Source organism: Syngnathus acus, chromosome 10, assembly GCF_901709675.1.
Source record: "Syngnathus acus chromosome 10, fSynAcu1.2, whole genome shotgun sequence".
Classification (NCBI taxonomy): Eukaryota; Metazoa; Chordata; class Actinopteri; order Syngnathiformes; family Syngnathidae; genus Syngnathus; species Syngnathus acus.
Genome location: NC_051095.1, coordinates 2190701 through 2213249, shown reverse-complemented (window position 1 = coordinate 2213249; position 22549 = coordinate 2190701). Strand labels below are relative to the sequence as shown.

Below are 22549 nucleotides of genomic sequence, written 5' to 3'. Positions count from 1 at the left end.
AACGAGGTAAGACGCGGCGACGCTTGGCTGATTCTCACAACGTGCTGACTCGCTACTTTGGCTTTTGTCTTGCAGGAAACATTCCAAAACCGCCGCAGCAGCCTCATGACGGTACGTCTCCTTGAACAGTGACTTCCAACGACGGGAGACAAAAATGGCATGACGATGCTTGTCTTCTTTTGTTATTTTCCTAGCGTAAAGAATTGAGGCTGTAAGCTATTGAGGGTTATGCAATGGTGACTATACCATGGGTGACTCGTCCATTCGCGAATTGATCACGTTGGCAAAAGCTGAATTCGGCCGACTGCATTCTTGTCTGTTTGCTGAATTTGTGTTTTTCACAAAAAGCTGAAAAGTGACCAAGACAATTTTGCTGTTTCATCAGTATTAGCCGATCGTCAGTCACCATGTGACACAGTCAACGGATGGAGTTCTCACCGCTCCAAGTGCTACAAGAAGATGGAGAAAACCAACGGGTGGCTGGGGGCCCGTTACGACTGCATCTGGGAGGGCGGCAACCTTGTCTCCATCACCTCGTCTTACGAGGAAAGCTTTGTGAAGAAGCAAATGGGCGACAAGCCCTTCTGGATCGGACTCTCCAATCTGGTGAGACCAAAGTGCTAACGGCCGTTGGCTGGCTATTGCTACGCCATTGACAGCGGCTTTGGACTCTGCAGAACTGCGACGAGGCCTGGTGTCAGTTTTCCGAAGCAGGAGAAAAACTGCTGACTTGGTCCGACACCGGTGTGACGCCGACCTACACCAACAGGGACTCGCGTCAAGACGGGAGGTAAGAAGGTCACCTCTTTGCGTCCTTTCATTGTCCGTCAGGGCACATGGCGAGATTTGCGAAATTTGGGTGAGCACGTGTATTGACGTAAAATTCTCTTTTGCCGAGAAAGATGGGAAAAGCCTCCGATTTGGACCGTTTGTCAGATGTGTGTCTCATTTCCTCCCACTTCTCCCGACAGTGCCAGCGTTGGTTCCTGCGCCTACGTCAACCAAGGTGTGCACGACAGCAGTCAGCCTGGCAAGTGGAGACATGGATCGTGCGGATCCTCCTTACCGTACATGTGCGAGAGGTCGCCCGATGGTAAGTGTGCACGACCGTTGTATTGTTGGCGGTGATAGGAGGAAAAAATGCAATCACGTCGTCCTCTTGCAGACTGCCCGGTGGGTCGGCTGTGTTCATACAAAGACTACGGATTGGGCTACCATCGAGTGGAGAGTGAGTAGCAGCGACGCTTCTTTCTTTTCACACCTGCAGGGTCCCCTTCTGGTTTTGTAATCCATGTTTCTTGCCGGCTTCAGCTTCCTATTGCGACACTGGCGACTTCCTGTACAAGGGCTCCTGCTATCACTTTGAGGGGGTGATGCGAACTTGGGAGGGGGCCGAGACATTCTGCGGAATATGGAAAGGTCACCTGGCCAGTGTCCTCTCATGGGACGAGGGCAAATTCTTGGCTGGTGAGCGCCCGGGTCAAACTACCGATGCCAGCTATCGCCCCAGCGTTTCCCAACGTCTGACACGTTTGAATGCTCTTCTCGCTTTTTGTGATTTCCTCAAGCTCACGCGCCATATGTAGGAGGATTCCAATCTTGGGTGGGACTCAAGAAGAACAAGGGCAACTTTGAGTGGAGCGACGCAACACCTACAGTAAGCCAAACGTTTAGAGCAGTCTGCAAAAGTTGTCACTGGCCCAGAAGGAAGGTGTCATATCAGAGGGCAAAAAGTCCAAGTGAGGACAAAAGCCAAGTCGCTCATTTCTGAGAATATAAAATTGAGTCTGAAACTCAAGTTATGATTTAAGTGGATGGAAATTGTCCAATGAATTTAAGTCATACTGTGGGAAAGTGTTGATTAGTGGAAGGAAAAAAGGACTCATCATTTTGGAGCAAATGCGGTGGTGGCGAGCGAGACCAAACGCGCCAAAGTCACGTCTGGCGTGTCGTCCGCAGGGCAACATCACGTGGGTCCCAAACAGGCCGGCCGGACGGGGAGACTGCGCTGCCTTGTCGCAGACTGGACAACTTGAGGACCGGCCCTGCACCAATGCTCGTCCATTCATCTGTAAAAAAGGTCAGCAAATGACGGCCACTTACTTTGCACCTCTCAATAATAATGATAATAATAATAAATATAATAACGACAATAATAAATAAATTAATCATGAAAATTAATAAATAAATAAATAAATAAATAAAAATAGATAAATAAATAAATAAATAAATTTCATTTGGAAAGCACTTTACATTTTAAGGCAAAGCTAAGAGTGCTAATGTGTCCTCTCTTTTCCTTGCAGCCAAGGTCCAAGACTTTCTTCTTCCTCCGCCGCCAGGTGGGCGTCCCACCCGCCAGTCCACGTGTGTTCTCTCGTCGCCCGTTTGCCCTCAAGTGACTCCACTCTCGCTTGCAGGCCGGAGTGCAAAGTGCGGCTGGTGGCAGGACCGACCCTCCTCCGACTTCTGCTACCTGATCCAACGCTGGCACGCCAAGGCCTGGACGGAGGCGCGAGACGACTGCCTCCGCCGCGGAGGAGACCTGCTCAGCATCACCGACTCACAAGAACAGGCATTTATACAAAGTAGGCTGTCCGTCTGTCTGGTCACGATCAGGGCTGTTGAATTCCCCCAACGTGCACTGTTCCAATCTCTTGTTCCACATTTGACCATTTACCTCCAAAGGTCTGTACACTTTACTGCCGAGCGCTCCCTCTCTGTGGTTGGGCGTCAGCAACAACATCACGAAAGACGGCAGCGGGTGGACTGACGGATCCCCGTTGGGTTACGTCGTCATGGACGGAGGTGGCTCAAAAACCCAATCGATGTTTGTCTGCGATGTTGCGGAGGAATGGAGCTGAGTATCTGTCGTCTCCTTCCAGGTGATCCCGGTGACCTCTCTAGTGCGTCTTGTCTTTCCTTACTCACAAGCAACGGGCGCTGGAAGTTTGACAATTGCCGGAAGAAGAGAGGCTACGTGTGCAAGAAACGAGGTAAGACGCGGGAACGCTCAGCCGATCCTCACAACGTGCCGACTCGCTCCTATGGCTTTTGTCTTGCAGGAAACACGGCAAAAGCGCCACGGCCTCATGACGGTAAGTCTCCTTGAACGTTGGCTTCAAGGGACGCGAGACATAAAATGACACGACGATGCTTTGGCAGGCTTTAAGGAGATCCTTGTCTGCAACAAGCATTCTGCTGACCTCGTGTGTGAGGCTGAGGGTCAGAAGCAAAGCCGCATCAGCATCCAGTCCGCCTTTTACGGTCGGCGGAGTGACGACGTTTGCCAGGAGGACGGCGACTCATTCAACGACTACTCATTCGACGACGACGACTCATTGGAAAACGGTAAGAGCTGAGAATCCACCATTTGCCAATGAAGGCATTTGTCCGCCTACCTCTGAAGACTCATTGGACGCTTTTCGCTTGGTTTTCTCCTGAAAGTCTCCAAACAACTTTGACCTGCTACGAAACTTCATGAAAATGAAGCAATGCTTACAAACCGTTCAGATGCTCGTTTGGTTCCTCATTCCAGTGCATCAATGCTCATACTCACCAATGTGTTGTAACTTGCAGAGACCACCTGCTCAGTGGAAGGCATCGTCCCTCGCTACAGGAAAATGTGCAACAGCCAGCAAAAATGCCACATTGAGGTTTTGGAGGACAAGTCCTGCCCTGCCCCCTCCAAATATCTGCAGATGGTCTATAGCTGTGAACACAAAGGTGGGATTCCCGTCTCGCGATCTTCCGCTCTGCGCTGAATCTAGGACTCCTCAAATTCCCAGAAAAACAATGCAAGGGTTAGGGTTAGGGTTAGGGTTCCATGCCAAGGGGCTCCATGGCCAGATTTTTATTTGACGCATCCGTTCCGAATTCAAATGACTTTTGGCTGTCCTCAGTGTGTCTCGACAGTCTGGGCATCTCCGACGGCAGCGTCGCAGACTCTTCCTTCAAAGCCTCCTCCTCAATGGAAGACGCCACCCCAGATAAAGCCCGCCTCACCGGGGAGTCCTGCTGGAAGCCGTCAAAAAATGGTGCGTAGAAAATTGACCGCTTGGCACTTTGGTCTCCTCCTGAGCGTTCTTTTGTCCGCCCCCCTCCAGTCCTCGGCAGCTGGATCCTGGTGAACCTCAGCTACACGAGAAAGGTGACTGCGATCGTGACCCAGGGCTGCAATAGCACCGATATTCGCTCCTGGAACATCCCACTTGAGATGAGACTGAGCGTTGATAGGAAGAAGTGGACCAAACACCCGGACGGGAAGGTGAGCCAATGGAGTCGACCGCGACCTCATCCTCCCATCTTGTCACAACAAACAAGGAAACATTCGATTTCTAGTTCATCGGCGGTGGGACTCATTTGCTTGAGACGCCCGCGTTCGCTCAGTACGTCCGCATCCTGCCGCTGGAGAATCGTCCAGAATTTGGCCTCCGCTTTGACATCTTGGGATGCGCACATGAAGGTGAAATCCGCGGCCGCTTTGGTTGCCCAAAACAACAACCGCAAAATATGCCACGAACTCTCGCCTTTTGTCCGACAGATGAGACGACCTGCGCCAGAAAGTTCAACAGCGTCCGCTTCACCGATTCGATGACGTGAGTCACGCCTGACAGAATGTTTCATGACCGCCTGTTGTCAATTTCACAACATGTGTGTCTTCTGCAGGTTCTACTGTCCGCCCAGGTGTGGCAAAGAGGAACACTTTGCCGCTGGAACATTGGTCTACTCGGAGGTAGGGGATTGCCTGAGCCCACCCACCGGTCGACGTCTCGTCCGTGACTGCAACTTTGTGTAAATGCAGGACTCGCACATCTGCGCGGCCGCCATTCACGCCGGCGTCATCCGGAACGACATCGGAGGAGATTGTATTGTGATGAGAGCTCCCAAACAGCAAGTCTACACGGGCTCCACCGGGAACGGGATCACCTCCAGACAGTGAGTGGCCGACCTTCACGGAAAAGTCCCATGAAGAGCCACCGGCTAATTATCGCTTTACTATTTGCAGTTTGATCGACCCGCTGGGTGTGTCTCACACGTTTGCGGACGGGGGTGAGTTCCAAAACCAGTTGTTTATCTCATGCTAACTGTCATGACGACTACAACTCACACGGGGTCTCGCCTGCAGAGCCCAGATGCGCAGCGCCTGACTGGGAGGAGTTTGCCGGTTTCTGCTACAAAACATTTGAGGGCAAAAAGAAATGGGATGATGCGCAACTCTTCTGCCGTAGTCTTGGTGCGGAACTGGTGTCCATCCGCAGCGAGATGGAGCAGGCGTCAGTGAAAAATGTCTCCCACCTTGGTGCGCATCCCGACCGTTAATTAACAGTCCCCGTCAACATCTGAGAACCGGATGAGAGCTCTGTTCCCTCCCATCAGAAACCAGCGACATGTGGACCGGACTGAACGACCTGGCGCTTCCCGGCACGTTGGTGTGGTCGGACCGCCACGAGGTGACCTTCACCCACTGGGCCGCGGGAGAACCCGTCCAGCGCGTCGGCCTTGACCAACACTGCGTGGCTGTGTTACGGCAGGTGCGTCCTGAAATGAGCATTAGGAAGAAGAAGAGCTTTGCGCTCCACTGAAATGGATTGTTTTCTTTCAGACTGGAAGATGGAAGCCAATGTCCTGCTCCCAAGTCAACAGCTTCATGTGCAAAATGCCCACAGCGCATTTTCCAATTGCCTCACCGGAGCCACAGGTGGCGCCGTAGAGTCCGCCTGGCTGTGTCAGTTCCCAACGGCCCAAGAGCCCATGGAGAAAATTGACAATGCAAGAAAGTCATCATCGAAGACAAAGATTGAATGCCCTTCCTACTCTGCTCCAAAGAAATAGTATCACCATTGTAACAAATACAAAAAAAACACAAAAAGACAAAAAATATCACTAGCTAAGGCCGACAACATATCCGAAGGCCTGGAGAGAGAACTTATCTTATCATAAGTGTTTTTAGCATTTAGCTTAGCTGTTATCAGCCAACTAGATGTCGTGTCCAGATGCAATGTGAACGAACGTGCTATGTTCACTTACACTCGGCTCTACTTGGTTTGTCCTTTTCTCTTTTTTTGCGCGCTTGACTTAACTTTGACTGCCTTTTCGTAAAGTTACTGACTCAAAGAGCAAAACACATTGTACAGAAATTCCAGTGCTTTCAAAGAGCCCGATCGTAAGAACGGGAGAGACGAGAATAGTCTCGAGGCTGCAATGAAAGTCCAAAGTCGGTTATTGCTATCGTTCATGAGTTTGTTTTTATTCGTGTCGTGTTGTCTTGTCCTCATCGCCTTTAAAAAGCGAGCCCGGACTTGACAGCTTTTTGTTTGAAAGAAAAGCTTCTATAGAATGTATGATTACAAATAATGAATTTTGAATCACTAGAGAGCTATGTTACTGCCAATGATGTCTGCGACTGTAGAAATGTCTCTGGAAAGGTAATCCAGTATTTTCCATCATTTTCTGTGGTCTCTTACCGCATCTACAATTCACTGTCAATTTACGTATATTCAGTTATCGCATTTTTGATTACCGATTGCAGTTTTCGACTCCATCGCTGCTGTCAGGAAAATGCTGGTTTTGACTGTCGTTATTTCTACGCTACGTTACCGCATCTACAATTCACTGTATATCATGTCGATTTATATCCACTTCTTACATTTTTGATTACTGATTGCAGTGTTTTAATCAATCGCTGCAGTCAGAAAAATGTTGGTTTTCACTGTCGTTGTAAAAATTTCAAAATAAAAGCAATTGATTACGATTCAGGGTCTTTTTTTCTACATTTTTCGACTGATTCAAACCGTGGCAGCTCCACTCTTCAGTTCATCCCTACCACCATTTTTTTGTGTGCTAAATTTAAAAACAAAAGGCACATTTTTTTCAATGAACTCTCAATGGATTTGGTTGAATGAAATATTTTGAACAATGAAGTGGGAGAAACGGCAATGTGTTCATATTCTGTTAGCTTAGACAAACTTTTTCATCTTCATATACGTATGTGTAAATCCCCTTATTATTTTATATAAACATGACTGCTTAATCAAAAGCGCGGACACAATACACACACACACACACACACACACACACACACACACAAACAAGCTTTAGGCTTTCCTGTTGGAAGTAACCTCTTGTGGAAGCGCATTCCACCATGTTTGTCTTTCTTTATTGCCTTTCAAGCCTTAGTGTGGTTCGATTGGTCAGCCCAGCTCAATGGCGGCCCTCTGTCTCCAGCATAATTTATTAGTCAGCTGAGGAAGTTTCTTTTTGAAAGGCCTTTTTATTGTCTGGCTGCAGTGTACGCCATGTGATTGGGCCGAGGAGGAATTTTGTGAACTTTGTAAATTTGTGTGTTGAAAAGAGTAAATATGCCTGGCAAGTTTTTTTTTCTTTTCTTTCAATGTGCACTCAAGTAAACAACATGATGTATTCCGGATGTTTGCTCGTTTAGAAATCCAAAGTCGTTGGCTAATATTAACATTCTGCCACTCTCGGCGACTTAAATGATTCTAATGTCGCTGGGGATCGCCAAAAACCTTCCCTAACATAAAACAAGAGGTAGTTTGAGTTGTTCGTTGCCGTGCAAACAAAGTCAAACGTCTCCTTGTCGCCAGGCGAAGCGGAAGCAAAAGGCTTTTGAATAAACATTTCATGCTAATAGCGTTGGAAATGATCCGAAAAGACAAACATTGGTGCTGATACGCTAACAAAAAAGTGGATGAGTAGCCTAGATAAGCAATAAGTGACGAGGTGATTGTGACAGGCATCTTCCTTCTCGGGCGGCTTGAACTTTGCTCCTGTCTGGCTCATCCAAAGCGGAGTCAATGCGTTACCCGGTCTACCGGTTTATAAGTCATCAGCTGGGCAGCAATGGGAGGAGAGGGGATGGAAAGATGTAGGCGGGCACTCGGAGGCTGAACCGCTTGCAGATTGAACGCAGATGAGAAGACTTCAACTTTTCAACAGCCATGTGGACGGACGCTAAAGCGGACGCGCGGGACGCCGGCGAGAAACGGGCCAGTGAGGTCGGCCGCGTCCGTGTCGTCAACCGTCTCATGGCGCTGACTGGGGACATGTTGTACTTGGATAAGCACATACAAGGTAGGGAAACTTGCCAAAAAGTGGGACGAAGTCGCCAAGTGCAAATCTTGGATGATGTGGCTTTAATGAGTATGAAGTGGAAAAGAAAAGTGCAAAGCTTTGAATGACCAAGAAAATAATCATCATTTGAGGAAAAGATATTTCCAAGCAGTCTGCGTAACCATATGCTGGATGCTGGTATACATCGAAGTAAATATTAGCTGGCCCCTTTACATTTGTGTGTTGTTGACTCACTAGTTAGTTCCTAGTTGAACCTGTTGGCTCAGTGTTGGCATTAGAATCCGAGGTGGGTGACTCCGGTCCTCGAGGGCCGCTATGTTTTATAAGTCTACCTCCTCCAACAGATTGTTGTCCAACTTCTGCAGATCATTTCATCAGCGATCAGGTGTGTTGGAGGAAGGAGATGTACGGATACGTTTTATACTGGATCTTTTATAATATAAAGCCCTCGAGGACCGGACACACAGCTTTGAAATTTTGCATCGACATTTAGATTTGAACAATTCTGGGAGAACTGGAATGTTTTTCCCGATTCTAATTGATTCTCGGTCATCAAAGCCCAACCCTCGTTGAACCACATCAAGAAAACTGAAATGAGGACAAAATCTGTTAGTAGTTTACTACTGGGACATTTTTATAGCAATCATCTTCCTGCGTGTAATGTCAGCTGGGTGGCCGACGGGTATTTAAAAAAATTGCAGGATTTTTCCAAACAGCCGGTCTATTGTCGGTCAAACCGCCTGACAGCGGTCGTTGATTAACTTTCGCAGCCCCCAATGTCAACGAATATTCCCGAGCAGAATTTTATTCCCGGTACGTCTCTATTGGGAAACAAATATCTGTATCTACCACTTTTGATGTCACCAGCCAAAACGAATTGACAAAGATCCCAAGAAAACCCAGCAAGTCTCGAGTCCATTGTGTTGTAATGTTTCCCAGACAAGTGGTTTGTGCTGCAGCTGGCCGTGTGGGCCCTGCGAGGGGTGACCCGGGTGATTCTAGCCAACAACCCGCTGAGCGGTGCTGTCATGCTGCTGGCGCTCTACTGGGCCTCCCCCTGGCAAGGTCTGCTGGGAACGCTGGGCCTGCTGACCTCCACGCTCGTCGCCGTCATCTTGGGACAGGACAGGTTCAAGCCGCACCCACTGACACTTTCATTGAGAGACTTTTGCTCATGAAACGTCGTCGTGTGTGCTCGCAGCGCAGAAGTGCGGGGAGGACTCCGCGGCTTCAACGGGATGTTGGTTTCTCTGCTAATCGGCGTGTTCAACAGCGCCGGAGACTGGTACTGGTGGCTGCTGCTGCCTGTTTGTTTGGCTTCGGCCACAAGGTGGATGCTAGTTTTAAACGTTGAATCCAATTCAATCAAACGCATGACCAGTTTTAACGAGACAGTGGGGTCAAATGGCCAAATCACTTCTTTTGGTCCACTCCCCCGCCCCCTTAGTGTCTTCTTCTTCAGCGGTCTCTCGCCAATTCTGGACCGCTGGGACTTGCCAGTTGCGGTCTTCCCCTTCAACATGGTCATCGTCCTCTACTTCCTGTGCACCGGCCCGGATAACCCCTACTTCCCGCACCGCCTCGCCGTCCCGCCCAACTCCGTGCCGCACAACGTCACGGCACTCAGTGCGGCCCAGGTATCGTTTTTTCTCTCAGATCAGAGAATGCGACTACACCAGGGGTCGGCAACCCATGGCTCCGGAGCCACATGTGGCTCTTTCATCCTTCTGTTGTGGCTCCCTGTGACTTTGGAAAATAATGAGTATTTTATAAAAATTGTATTTTATTTTAGTTTGTTCATTTTAAAATATAATTCTGAATGTGAAGATTATGGTAAACTTGTAACATTAAAATGAAACGTTTTTCATATTTTTACCGCCCAAAAATGCGTCACATCCGCCGATGTGCGACATTGGAATTCCTGGCGTCCCTCACGTCTGGCAGCCGGCGTTTTTCCAGCACACTACCAGCGTGATAACTTTATATTAAGTGAAGTAGTCCTTTTTTTTTAATTCAGGAGGACAAATGGCTGCACACTCCAGTACACGCGATGGGACAGAAGCAGACTGCGCATTTTTTTGTTTTGCATTGTTCGTTCAGTGCTGGTGGATAATATTTGGATAAGTTTGTTTTTTTATCTCATAAATAAGAGGACAGGTGACTGCAGGCTGTTTGCATTTTTGGTTCAGTTGGTTGGGTAAGTTTGGATTTTTATTTCTTAAATACGAGGACTCAAATAGACACCGGGTATTTCATTTGAAATTAAGCAAGTGTAAAATGCTTTTTGTTACATGCAGAAATAAAATGCTGTGTTCTCTGCAGCAGTTCGTTGATTTCATTTTCATAAATGCAATAGTTTTTTGTACATGCATAATATATATAATGATGTCAAAATGGGTTGTGGCTCCGGGTGCTTTCTTTTCATTGGGGGGCGGTCCCAAATGGCTCTTTGAGTAAAAAAGGTTGCCGACCCCTGGACTACACTAACATGATTTGTTCCTCGATTTCGATCTGAAGAATTTCAAGCTCGCTCCCTCCCGTCCTCCTCTTTGTAGTTGACATTGATGCTCTGTGGCGCACAGGTGTTACAAGGCATCCCCCTCGGGGTGGGCCAGATCTTCGCCTGTGATTCCTTGGGTCCCTCGCTGCTCATCGTGGGCGGACTCTGCCTTTACTCCCCCCTGCTTGCCGTCCACTCTCTGCTGGGCTCGGCAGTTGGAACGCTGGCTGGTGAGTGTCAGCTGCCAAAATAGTCAAAGCCGACTTGGGAGCGGAACAGTGCCACCGTGTGGATTGTTCGAGTGCGTGCTCACAATCAATTGATGTTGTGTGCCATGTTGGTGCAGGCTTATCCATGGCAGTGCGCCACGACTTCCTATACACTGGTCTGTCTGGTTTTAATGGCGCTCTTGGCTGCATGGCTGTGGGAGGACTTTTCTTCACCTTCAGCTGGAAGACTCACCTGCTGGCCATCGCTTGTGGTAAGCCACTCACAAGTGTATGCTAAGAAGGCCTCGGAACCTGCCTGATGTGGCCAACGTTCTCTTGAGACCTCCGTGTGCTGTGTGTTCCTCAGCGTTCCTCTCTGCTTTCGTCGACATCGCTTTGAGCAACCTGCTGGGAGCTGTAAGTACCGAACACGTTTTTAAAGTGGCTTAGAAGGCTTCCAGCATAATGTACATGAATATATGCGCTGATTTTGAACATCTTAAGTAACGAGACCCCGAAATGGATGGTTGTATTGTTGCACGTTTGTTTCGTCCTGTACATGTGAACATTGAACGTTGGAAGCATTAACTAACCTAACCTATAGCCCTCACAAAAAACTCTCACTTATACCAAAATATACACACAGAAAACTCATCCACACAAAAAGAAACCCCCCCAAAACTTCTTAACCTAACTTTCTCAGTCAAAGTTATCACGGACCAAAAAAAAAAATGCTCCCCACCACAAAAACTTTGTGACGCCTAAAACTTATGCTCTCTCCACAAAAAAAAGTCTCACACCAAAAATCTCTCCCTCTCACCAAAGTTATGCACATAAGAAAACACTCAATCAGACAAAAAGTACCGTAATTTCCGGACTATAAGTCGCACCGGAGTATAAGTCGCACCAGCCATAAAATGCCCAAAAAAGTGAAAAAAACCCATATATATGTATATAAATCGCTCCTGAGTATAAGTCGCCCCCCCACCCAAACTATGAAAAAAAAAACGCCACTTATAGTCCGAAAATTACGGTATATATATTTTTTTTAGATGGGCCTGCCGGCGTGCAGTTGGGCAGCCACACTGAGCATCACGTTGCTGCTGCTGCTGCCGGGCAGTTTTTCGGCCCACCGAATCCCCCTGGCTCAGGTCAAGGCCCCTGAGCGGAACCTGCGCTCCAACGCCCAATGGCAAGCTGCCAGCACCGTCGAAAGGGGCAGCACCGACGTCTAGCTCCCGACATTTGCCAGTCTGGTCCCCGGGCCCGATTGCACGGACACGGTGAAGACAACTCCCAGGTGACAACTGAAGGCAACTTTTATTATGACTTTGCACAAGTGAAGGAATAATTGTGTGTGTGTGTGTTTTTACACAAGGTTACCATTGTGGTTGATTTGCAATACATATTTTTAATTGCTTGTGTGACTATGCCAATGAGCTTTTTCATTTTTGTGAATCAACAAGGTGCGAGACTTGAGTTGATCATAAGAAACATACAAAAGTGATTTTCAGAATGTCATGAATTGATTGGTTGAGTGTCAATTGTAAAAAACCAAAACAAAAAACAAGAAAAAGAGTATAGAAATACAAAATGCTTGCACAAACGTTTTGTCTCTTGAATGAACATTCTAGGCGTGTACTTCCAACTGAAAGTTGAAGGGTGACGTGTGAGTGCTGTTGTGCTTCTTGTCGCATGTTTTTGCTCATTTGATTAACTTCTTATGTTGCATTTCACGAGAAAGGCCGAACGAACGGCAGAACATTTGGTCGGTGATGAAATGAAATGTCAAGATTGAATCTCTACACACACACGCGCGTGTGTGTGTATTTGTGTGGGTGCTTGCGTGTGTATATCTATCTATCTATATATATACTATATATATATATATATATATATATACACTTGTATATATATACACTTGTGTGTATATATAATATATATATATATATATATATATATATATAGTGTGTATCTCTCTCTATATACTATATACTTGCGTGTATATATATATATATATGTGTATATATATATTTATATATATGGTATATATATATATATATATATATATATATATACACAAGTATATATATATATATATATACATACACACAGACACACACACACAAGTGTGTATATATATATATATACACGTATATATATACTATATATATGCGTTTGTAGTGTGTTTTCTCCTAAAACTACATTACTACATAAAGCTCTTTTTTTCTTTTCATTAATAGCCACAAACGTTTCATGCATGAAAACACCCATCTAAACTAAGCGCGTTTTATCTTCTCCGGGAGTTGCAGATAACCTATTTTGGTTGCAGGAATTGGTGTAATTAAAGCAATTTTCAATCCAAACACTCTCGGACCACCTTTACGCTCCGCCTCGTCGAAAGATGAAAACATTCTGCAATATTAGATTTTTGTAAATTTCACCTTTTCAAATGTATCTGTTGTGCGGTGCCTCGGTGTGTCTGCATTGGTGCAAATGTTACAAGTCGCTGTGCGTGTGAGTGTGTTTGAAGGTGATTTTGTTCGGCGTGTGCCTGCCATTGAGGATGTCCTCAAAGCAACCTGGCCATCACCACCCCCTCTCTGCTCCTGGCTTCCCCTCGGAGGATCTCCAGGAAGCCCAGTTTCGTCAAGAACTCCAACCTCTGGCTGTCTGTTGGCTGAACCTCGCAGAACACACCTTGAGAGCCTGCACAAATCCACCCGAGTTAGTGAGGGGAGGGTTCGGCAAAATTGGTACAGCCGTGCGTCCGTTCGTCCTCACCGTTGGCCTTGAGGGCCACCAGGAGGGCGACGAGCAGCGTGCGGCTGACGCTGACGTCCACCAGCTCGGGCAGGGTGTCCAGACGCAGCTGGGAGGGGAAGTGATAGAGGAGCGAGTCTGGATACTCTCCCTGGTCCTCCTCCATCAGCTTGATTAAGTCCTGTGAGGGGAAAAAAATACAAACACAACCGGGAAATACTTTACTTGGTTCAATTAGAATTGTTTTTTCAGAGACCATTTTTCATTGAGAATAAATACTATGTGACTGTTGTCATACTGTCTGTCTACATGTGTTGCTCCACTTTCTTGCCCTAACAAACTCTTTTAGTTTTTCCGGTATGCTTTGGGTCATCTGGACCGTGGAGCGCCGTCCAATGATTTCTCAAGCATTTGTCTGAATATGAAAAAAAAAAAAAATATATATATATATATATATATACGTATATGAGGTGGTGGTATTAGCATATTAGCAACATTCAACAGGAAAGTACATCTTGTTTTGATTTTTAATTCATAGTACATGTCTAACCAAATGTACCTATATTAAGATATTAATATCTTATATTAATAAAGAAACCTTGAACTTCATACATTCTCCATTACGAATAAGTTACGCTATTCATGTATCAATGCGACTGTGGCTAATATTGTTTTCTTTACGATGCTAATTCTAGCTTAGTATGGCTAGCGCTGTTGTTTTATTGACGCTGGATTGAATTTGAGTCTACAGGTCAAAAGATTCGTTTAAAAACACACGCGTAATTTGGAGGACATTAAGCATAATAAGTGTGTGCTTTGACGCACAGCGTGGTCAGCGAGGATAAAGCCAAGTTCTCTGTTGACGTCAGAGACTGACTGCTATGGTTTGGCTCAGTGTTCCGCCCATGTCTCTCTCTCTCTCACCTACATATGTTCTATTTTTTGCTACCACTCTGTATCCAACCTCCTGGACGTCCACGAGCGTACGCACCTGTGTGTTGGCGTTCCCCCCATTGGCAAGGTACTTATCCCTCATGGCGGGCAACCAGCTAGCCTGACACCTCTTGGCAAAAGAACGCACGTCCACGATGCCCATAATACACCCGCACACGCCCAGCTCGTCCTCCAAGATGAAGCTGTACTCGGGGCACAAGGCCAGGCACGGTCCGAGACACCTGAGCAAGCAAAATGGCGGCTCTATGAAGGTTCTGCGTCTGATGAGATTCGGAACTTTTGACACGCACCTGTCCCCTACGACATCCGGATGAGACGCGCTGAAATCTTGGCCGCACTGAGACCTGATGTGAAGCTGCCGGACCATACGGTACAACTCCACCTGTTAAAGACCAAACCGTGCTGTTTGTAAACAATCTAACTCAGTGGTTCCCAAACTTTTGCAGGCTGGCGCCCCCTTTGGCTCCCCAGTGAATTCCTAGCGCCCCCCCCCCCCCAAGGCATTTATATAAATAAATAATACATTTATATAAATAAATAATGCATTTATATAAATAAATAAATAATACATTTATAATATCATTACCATTACGTTGAATTAGTGGGAGCACTGAGTTTGTTTCTCAGAAACGAGCCGGTCCCATCTAGACGTAATCGGAGACAATGACACCCGAAGTGATTTAAGGTTTGTCTTTTATTGCAGGATGCTTGGTCTCCATGTGTTGAAGCAGTTTTGAATGCTTCACTGCCTGGTTAGTTAGCCTGTCGCCACATATTAGCTTTGCGGGCTCGACTGGGGAAACATGTCACGTGACCGGGACGAGTGTCTTGACCTGAATTAATTGATCGTCGATAAAAAAAAAATTCTGTGCGGCTTGGCGGCCCGGTACCGGTCCGCGGCCCGGTGGTTGGGGACCACTGCCCTAACCAGCTCAACACAACACAACACGGCGCGTTCTGGCGAGTCCCCAATTTCATGTTGACTTGAACTCAAGATGATGTTGACCGCCAGAATGCGGTTTTTATTATAAGATAAAATTCAGAACATTACAAGCTTGAAATTACAAACCTGAGCTTTTGCTTTTGTAGTTTATGCTGTCGGATCTGACTGGGCCAGAGCGGCGTGTTGTGTACAAATCGACTGCCGCCCCCCTACCGCCCCTTTCTTCCTCACCGCCCCCCCAGATCTTTCCACCGCCCCCAGGGGGGCGGTACCGCCCACTTTGGGAACCACTGATCTAACTAATACCTGGATGTGAAAATTCGTGTCGATTAATCCACCGGCCATTTTAATAGCTCTTTCATAACTGGCAAAGATCAGATTATTATTATTTAATATTTGTATTATATTTATCATTATATTCATTATAGTTGTGTATTTATTATATATTTTTATTTATTTTTATTATTTATTATATTTATATTTTTATATCTATTACCATATTGGCCCGAATATAAGACAAGGCTTTTTTCAAACTTGAGTCTTGAAATAGAGGGGGTCGTCTTATAATCAGGGTCGTCTTATATTCGGGCCAATACGGTATTATATATATTATTATTATTAATAATTTAGGTATTTAGTTTACACATTAACATGTTACAAAATAAGATCAAAATAAATCCATTCCCCATGAAATTGGCAAATTTTTGTCAATTCATCACTTTGTTGTACAGTGAAGGAAATAGATAATATTGCCAAATAGTCAAATGTTTTGCCTTAATTTGATATCACTATTGTCATAAGCATTAAGGGAACAAAAAAAGAAGTTCCTTACCTTGTCCTTACTGTGGTAGGGCCTGATGTTGTAGAGACGCGAGGTTGGGAAGAGAGGAGGCGGGTGAGTGAAGAGTTCGCTGCTGCTGCCGCCGCCTCCGGGGAGAAGCATCTGCGCTCACGCACGACATGCACAACACGTGAGCTGAGTGACCCGAGCCAAGCGAGTCATCATGAGAGGAAACGGACGCCCGACCTGCACTTCACCGGATACGCCCCCTTTGAACGCCCACGGCTCCGACTCCTCCCCCAGCAGCTCCGTTCCTGCCGTCTTCCCGCACACTGTCTCAAATCAATGGTACGTTTTGCTCCGACAATGCCGATGATCGTAATAATTGAACGAGACGATTACTCACGTTGGAAGCAATTCCTCCAGGAAGCCAAGGTGGCGCTATCATTCAGAATACGACCATCTAAGGGGCGTATGAGAGCAGCTATTACCATATTGGTCCGAATATAAGACGACCCCGATTATAAGACGCCCCCTTCTTTTTCAAGACTCAAGTTTGAAAAAAAAGCCTTTGTCTAGACCCCGAATGTAAGACGCACCATCCCCCCCCCTTTTCAGTTTTATTTCAATGAGAAAAACCTCATCTTATCTTCGTGCCAATACGGTATAATGAGAATTATTGTCATCACACTGAACCCCAGTTTACTGTATTTATATCGCAAGGCACCAGTGTATATTTACGATGTTCGTTCCTCACCCAGCCAGCATACGAAGGCCTTGGCCACAAGTGCCATGTTCCTCAGGTCCCAGACGTAAGGGTAAAGGTCATAGAGCACAGCCCGGTTAGCCCCGCCCACCACGCTACAGTGCAGCTGGGCGATGTCCTCACACAGAGACAGGAACCCGGAGGCCCGTTGGCGCCATTCGTCAACCTTGTGGGCGCCACGCGCCACCATCACAGACAGGATCAGAACAGAAGACGTCCAAACTATGAGCTTTTCTACATAGAGACACGCCAACTGTCGAAGGTTTTCGGACCTTGTGAGGTGAGCTCTTCTTGCTGTTGGCGCTGACCACGTGGCAGTTGCTTTTGAGCCAAGTCAGATCTTGGATAAGTTTCTGGGCCGACGGGCCGTGCTCGTGAGGCAGATAATGGAGGCCCACCAGCAGCCGCACCTGGGCCTCGCTCAGCAGGCCCTTCCCACCGCAGAGGCCTCGGCCCCGGGCCTTAGGTCCTGAAGGAGCTGTGGGCCTGGACGCCGGAACCTGGTGGCTGCCTTGAGCGGGCTGCCTTTTCCCGCCTTCTCGTACCTCGCTTTCCCCTTTGGCCTTGGTGGGTGAGGGGGGGGGGGAGCTTGAGTTGAGAGGGAAGACAGGGAGTTTAGCCACCACGGCGCTCCCTCGAAAGGTGGACGTGCAGTGGGATCTGTCCGGGGTTCTGGATCTAGAGCAGCGCTGATCTGATCGTGCGCTCTGCCGACCTGAGAACATCATACATTGGCGAAACCTTCCTAAAAATGACGTTCCGTTGCTTGAATCGTACGCGCTGTAGAATATTGACCTGCTTGGAGAGGCTGGTTGAGTTCTTCCATCCAGTCATGCAATGCTGCAGACAAAGCTCTGTCAGGACAATAGTCTGTCTCCTCATCTGAAGAATAAAAACGTCAGCGTTAGTCTACAGGTTCCTCGCTGGCCGGTTGTTGCCTTGTGTCACCTTTTCTCTCCTGGCTTCCAGTCCTGTACCAGTTTGCCAGCGTGTGCAGCGGGATGTAGTTGGCCTCAAACTCGCAGTTGGGATTGAGGAGGAGTCCCCTCAGGTGGCCCCTAAGCCAAGGCTCGCGGCCCTTGAAAGGACCCAAGAAGAGCCGGCGGGAGTCGTAGTCGTTGGCGTGAAGGTTGTCCCAGATGAGCGGCGGCCGCTGAAGCACCGACTCCACCTCGGCCAGACGGTCCACGGATAGTTTCTTTGAGATGACCTTATTACCTGTGAGCCACAGAGGGCAAGTTTGGGGAGCTTGGGTCGGGACTCTGAGGGGTCACCTGGTCCTGATTGAGATACCTTCAAAAAGTGCCTCACCTGTCCATATGACTGTAATGTCGGGAAGCAAATCCTCCCCAACTGTTTGCAGGTAAGGAGACTTCTGCACGCTGGGGGAACACAGAGAACCGCAGTATTCTGAAAGAGCGAGAGGAAGTTCATTCCCGGCCAGCGAAGCTCGCAAAGAGTTTACGTCAGGATGCGTACCGGTGGGGCAGAACAGGAAGACAGGCGGCTCCCCCAAGAACCGATAGAGCTCGTTGGTGACGCTGACTTGAGCGTGCGCGAACGAAGAGAAGGCCTCGCTGTCGGCCTGACACAACGAGTGATCGATGTCGTCAAAGAGGATGGCAAAGGCCTGGCAACCCAGGTCGGACACCTGGACAGAACGCAAGTGGGCGGAGTCAAAGCGCGTGAAGCATCGTCAAGATTGAAGCGTGACTTACTTGTTTCAGTTTGCGTTTCAGGAGGGTCAGGTCACACGGGGACGAGAAGACGATGTCCTGACCCGGGGACAGGGCGTAAATGAATCTCAGGCCTCTGGAGTGGGCCTCCGTGATCAGGGTGAGCAATTGTCCTGCGAGGACAGCTTTTCAACATGAAGAAGAAGAAGCGAGACGGGATACTTAGCGCAACGGGAGCTCTTTCTTTTGTACCTTCCTCTTCAGGTGAATAGACTTCCCTCCACAACAGTCTGTGCTTCAGGTCATCTTTTGGACCATACAGGTAAGTGTTCAAACCCCAATTCTGCATCCTAGCACAGAGAAAGCGAAGGATGTTGTTGTTGTTTTTTACCATTAGGGACTCACGCACATTGGGAAGTCATGCCACCCGTCGTCTAGGATTCGTGGAATAAAATATACCCAGCAATTGTGAAGGTAAAATGAAGCTTCAAATCTGCTTCATGGACTAGTTGCTATATTTTTTGAATCCTCTAAATGGCACGGTTGTTTTAGACAATGAGGTATTGAGAAGTCAATGTACTTTCAGCCCAATGTTGAATTGGGTTCGCCATCTAGAGGAGTAAAAAAAAAATACAACTGGTTCAGGAAGCTTCATTTTACCATCACTATGGGCCAGCACCTTGCTCGACCCCAAAAAAAGCCCCATTTTGCTGAGCTTTATTTGCTCCATAAGGACATTTTATTTGCATTTGTTGTGTGTACTAGCTTGTATATTACTTTTATCACATGTATCGAGTTGCTAGCCAGTTACAGTCACTGATGGCAGTTTTGCATACTGCAATTGATGGCGCATTCATTCAGATTATATCTAAAAATGTCCCTCAAATTGTGAAAACAACAATGTTGATTGTCCAATCCAATGTTCTTTACTATAAACAGATTCTTTTTGGAGTCCATGTTCAGAATTGAACATACCGTTTTTTTCCATGTATAATGCACAAAATTTAACTAATTTATTGTCCTAAAATCTGGGGTGGCATTATACATGGGTACAAATATATATATATATATTTTTTATTTTTTTTTTTTTATCCGGATATCATACGGAGGCCGCCATTACAGATGCGCTTTCTTCTCTGCTGTTCACTTCAAACACGCTCCATACGAACACAATGCTCTCGTATCAGACGCTTGCTCGATCACCTGCTCGTTTGCTGTCACAATGTACGCTACACAAATCCAAAACAGTTCTACGCTATCGAGTTTGCTAGCGCATGCGCAGTGATACTGACCGGCAGAATAACATCCGGTTGTTCCCAAAGATGATCTTTTTTCTGAAATAATTTTACGTTTACGGACTTAAGTAGGAGTCAAAATTTGGGTGCGTATTATACATGGGTACAGGCTTTTTTCCAGCATCAACATGCCATTTTTAGGGTGCGTATTATACATGGGGGCGCATTATACATGGAAAAAAACGGTATACTCTTTACATAAAAACGAATTGTGGTCACAGGTATTAAAACTTCCCCCTAGATGTAGGGTGGCCGCGGGTGGCCATGGCCCCCACCTAGCACCACCACTGAATGTTGACACATAATCTGTACTGCCTGCAGTATTGCAACCGTCTTGCTAACATCTGTCAGGTGTTGGCAGGACTGTATTGATCATGGGCTAATTTACTGCAAATGACCTCCTGAATAATGAATAGCATGGAAAACATTCACGCAAACTGTTTCTGTTGTAGGTGGATCTCACTTCCTGAACAGATGCTCTGATTGCGCAGCCAAGCACCATCCCCGCTCGGTCCCCGCTGAGGCAAACTTACGCAACCCTGAGTACGTAGCTCCTCCGTTTGAGCCTAAAGAATTGGATCTATAAATAACCGCACAGCCCACACTCCACGCCCGGCCGCCGTTACGCCAACACGGTGACGGGAGACTTTCCAAGCGACGGCCGGCAAACACATATTCACGGCTTTAAGTAGAAGAAATGGAAAATGTAGCGAGAGACGTGATTATGCGTACAGCGTGGCGTTCCACTTACCACTGAAAGAGAAATCTTCTCTGGTCCATAGACCATGGCCTTCCGTAGAAACCTGTAGAAGATGAAACATTTATTTCCACACAGTATTCATTCTGGATACCACCATATCAGTATACCACTCGTATTCACTCTTCTGAGTACCGATACCAAGGACCGATACCTCCAGTACTTTTGATATAGGATTTAACACTGGCGAAAAAGGTGAACAGACTTCCATTCGTTGTTTATTATATAGGGTCATTGCAAAGAATTAGCACCGCCCCCCAAGTATTTTCTTTCCATTAGATAAATATGTAACTTCTTCAGGCGCATTAAATATAAATCAATGATACTCCCCTAGCGCCAACTACTGCCGACGTGACGTTTTGCTTTAAGTGTCGGTGGCTTGTATCGGCAGCGTCCACGAGTACCCGATACCTCAAAACATGGGTAGTAATTGGCCTCATACAATACCCATTATGCCTGCAAGTATACATACGTACATCACGTTGTCATTTCTGTTTGTTTTGATCCCTTGACAGTATCTCAAGTCTCATTTTTGCAGTTAATGAAACGTCATCATTTCACACCATCTAAATTCCATCTAAATCACAGGTGTCAAACTCAAGGCCCGGGGGCCAGATACGGCCCGCGAAGACAAATTGTGCATCAAATTCGTGTCATTGCTAGAATTGCAAATTGTCTTCACTTTTATGATCTTTTTTTTTTTTTTAAATATTCGACCAGTTTTTACTCGTCTGATTTGAAAAAAGAGTTGTTTGTTTGTTTGTTTTGTAGCTTTTACTGTATATAATATGAGGTGCTCATACATTTATTTGGGTTGACAGTCATAATGGGCCTCCGAAAGAAGCTATGACTACAATGCGGCCCGCGAAAAAAATGAGTTTGACACCCCTGATCTAAATGTTTCAAGGTTCTCATCCATCCTCTCGTCCCATGTTTACCAAAGTCATTATTCATCTCTGGCTACGCTCTTCATCACGTCTGCTATTTTTAGAAACGGGAGCATCTCCAGTGTTTCTCTCCTCCCTTTGTGATGTCGGAATACGTACAGTAGGAGTGTGAACGCGCAGTGTTGACCACACAATTCTGCGCTGCTTATATTACCTTTCCTCCGGAAGTTCCATGGAGGGGAGGGGGAAATCTGTGAGCTGTGTGTAATGTGCATGCATGTGCAGACCTAATTACTGACAGTACGAGACACGCCACAAAGGAGAGTATTGCTACTATTCGCTACGTGCAGAAACCTAGTGATCAGTTTGTGGTGCATTTGTGCACCTCCATCCTACTGAGACCTTTTTTTTTTTTTTTTTGCGCGCGTAACTAAATGGCCAACACTAATTGTCTTGGAATGTACAACATCTTCGTTACTCGCACTTCAATGCATTTGCATCATCACTATCCCTCTTTGTATTTTATCCATGGCTACCAGCGCCTTTTCATGTCTGAGACCTTCCACATACTATTACAGGTCAGGTGGGACGATCATGCCATGTCTTGGTGCAGGGCTGCATGCGGAGTCAAGGGAGCGACACACAAAATGTAGGTCAAACGGATGGAGAAGGGGAATAGAGAAGTCAAGCATATGATGTGAGGGATGCTGAAGACCATGGCGCTCACCTTCCACCACGCCGCAAAGAAAGCGCTGCTTCTCCTCCATCCTGCCTCCCTTCCCGCGTCCGAGGCCAGCAGGGAAGCCGTCTTTGCGCCGAATTAACGCTTCACGCTTCTTCTTCCTCCTCCTTCATGCTCCTTTCCTCACTGTCGTCGCGCTCGCCACTGAATCTCGGTGACGCGTTCAGGTGCTCAACAAAAGCTCG

General features: G+C 46.8%; 3 protein-coding genes across 3 annotated transcripts in view; 2 read left to right on the top strand and 1 right to left on the bottom strand.

Moving 5' to 3' along the window:
• LOC119129646 (C-type mannose receptor 2-like) overlaps nt 1-22549 on the top strand; it is a 902042-nt gene that overhangs the window by 577665 nt on the left and 301828 nt on the right. The gene's annotated exons all lie outside the window — the stretch shown is intronic.
• LOC119128170 (urea transporter 1-like) lies at nt 7861-12406 on the top strand. Its single transcript, XM_037260382.1, has 8 exons — nt 7861-8091; nt 9031-9220; nt 9293-9421; nt 9539-9728; nt 10674-10821; nt 10938-11072; nt 11168-11217; nt 11853-12406. The coding sequence occupies exons 1-8, from the start codon at nt 7959-7961 to the stop codon at nt 12033-12035; spliced, it is 1158 nt and encodes a 385-aa protein (XP_037116277.1). The 5' UTR covers nt 7861-7958; the 3' UTR covers nt 12036-12406.
• On the bottom strand, nt 12966-22469 carry LOC119128107 (protein O-GlcNAcase-like). The gene is made up of 17 exons (XM_037260269.1): nt 22350-22469; nt 20730-20781; nt 18936-19033; nt 18726-18856; nt 18487-18658; nt 18319-18417; nt 17956-18225; nt 17803-17889; nt 17280-17722; nt 16999-17173; nt 16648-16704; nt 16488-16573; nt 16293-16403; nt 14808-14899; nt 14555-14738; nt 13585-13744; nt 12966-13509 (listed from the first exon to the last, which is right to left on the bottom strand). Exons 1-17 carry the CDS (start codon nt 22387-22389, stop codon nt 13373-13375), a joined length of 2394 nt encoding a protein of 797 aa, XP_037116164.1. The 5' UTR covers nt 22390-22469; the 3' UTR covers nt 12966-13372.

Excerpts from the sequence above, each read along its gene's own strand:
- LOC119128170 (XM_037260382.1), top strand. The coding sequence starts at position 7,959 with ATGTGGACGGACGCTAAAGCGGACGCGCGGGACGCCGGCGAGAAACGG. Across the intron at positions 9,422-9,538 it reads TGTTTGGCTTCGGCCACAAG|TGTCTTCTTCTTCAGCGGTC; the intron begins GTGGATGCTAGT and ends CCGCCCCCTTAG. Across the intron at positions 10,822-10,937 it reads GGCAGTTGGAACGCTGGCTG|GCTTATCCATGGCAGTGCGC; the intron begins GTGAGTGTCAGC and ends ATGTTGGTGCAG.
- LOC119128107 (XM_037260269.1), bottom strand. The coding sequence starts at position 22,389 with ATGGAGGAGAAGCAGCGCTTTCTTTGCGGCGTGGTGGAAG. Across the intron at positions 19,034-20,729 it reads AGAAGATTTCTCTTTCAGTG|GATGCAGAATTGGGGTTTGA; the intron begins GTAAGTGGAACG and ends TCTCTGTGCTAG. Across the intron at positions 16,705-16,998 it reads GGCCTTCGTATGCTGGCTGG|ATGGTCGTATTCTGAATGAT; the intron begins GTGAGGAACGAA and ends TACGCCCCTTAG.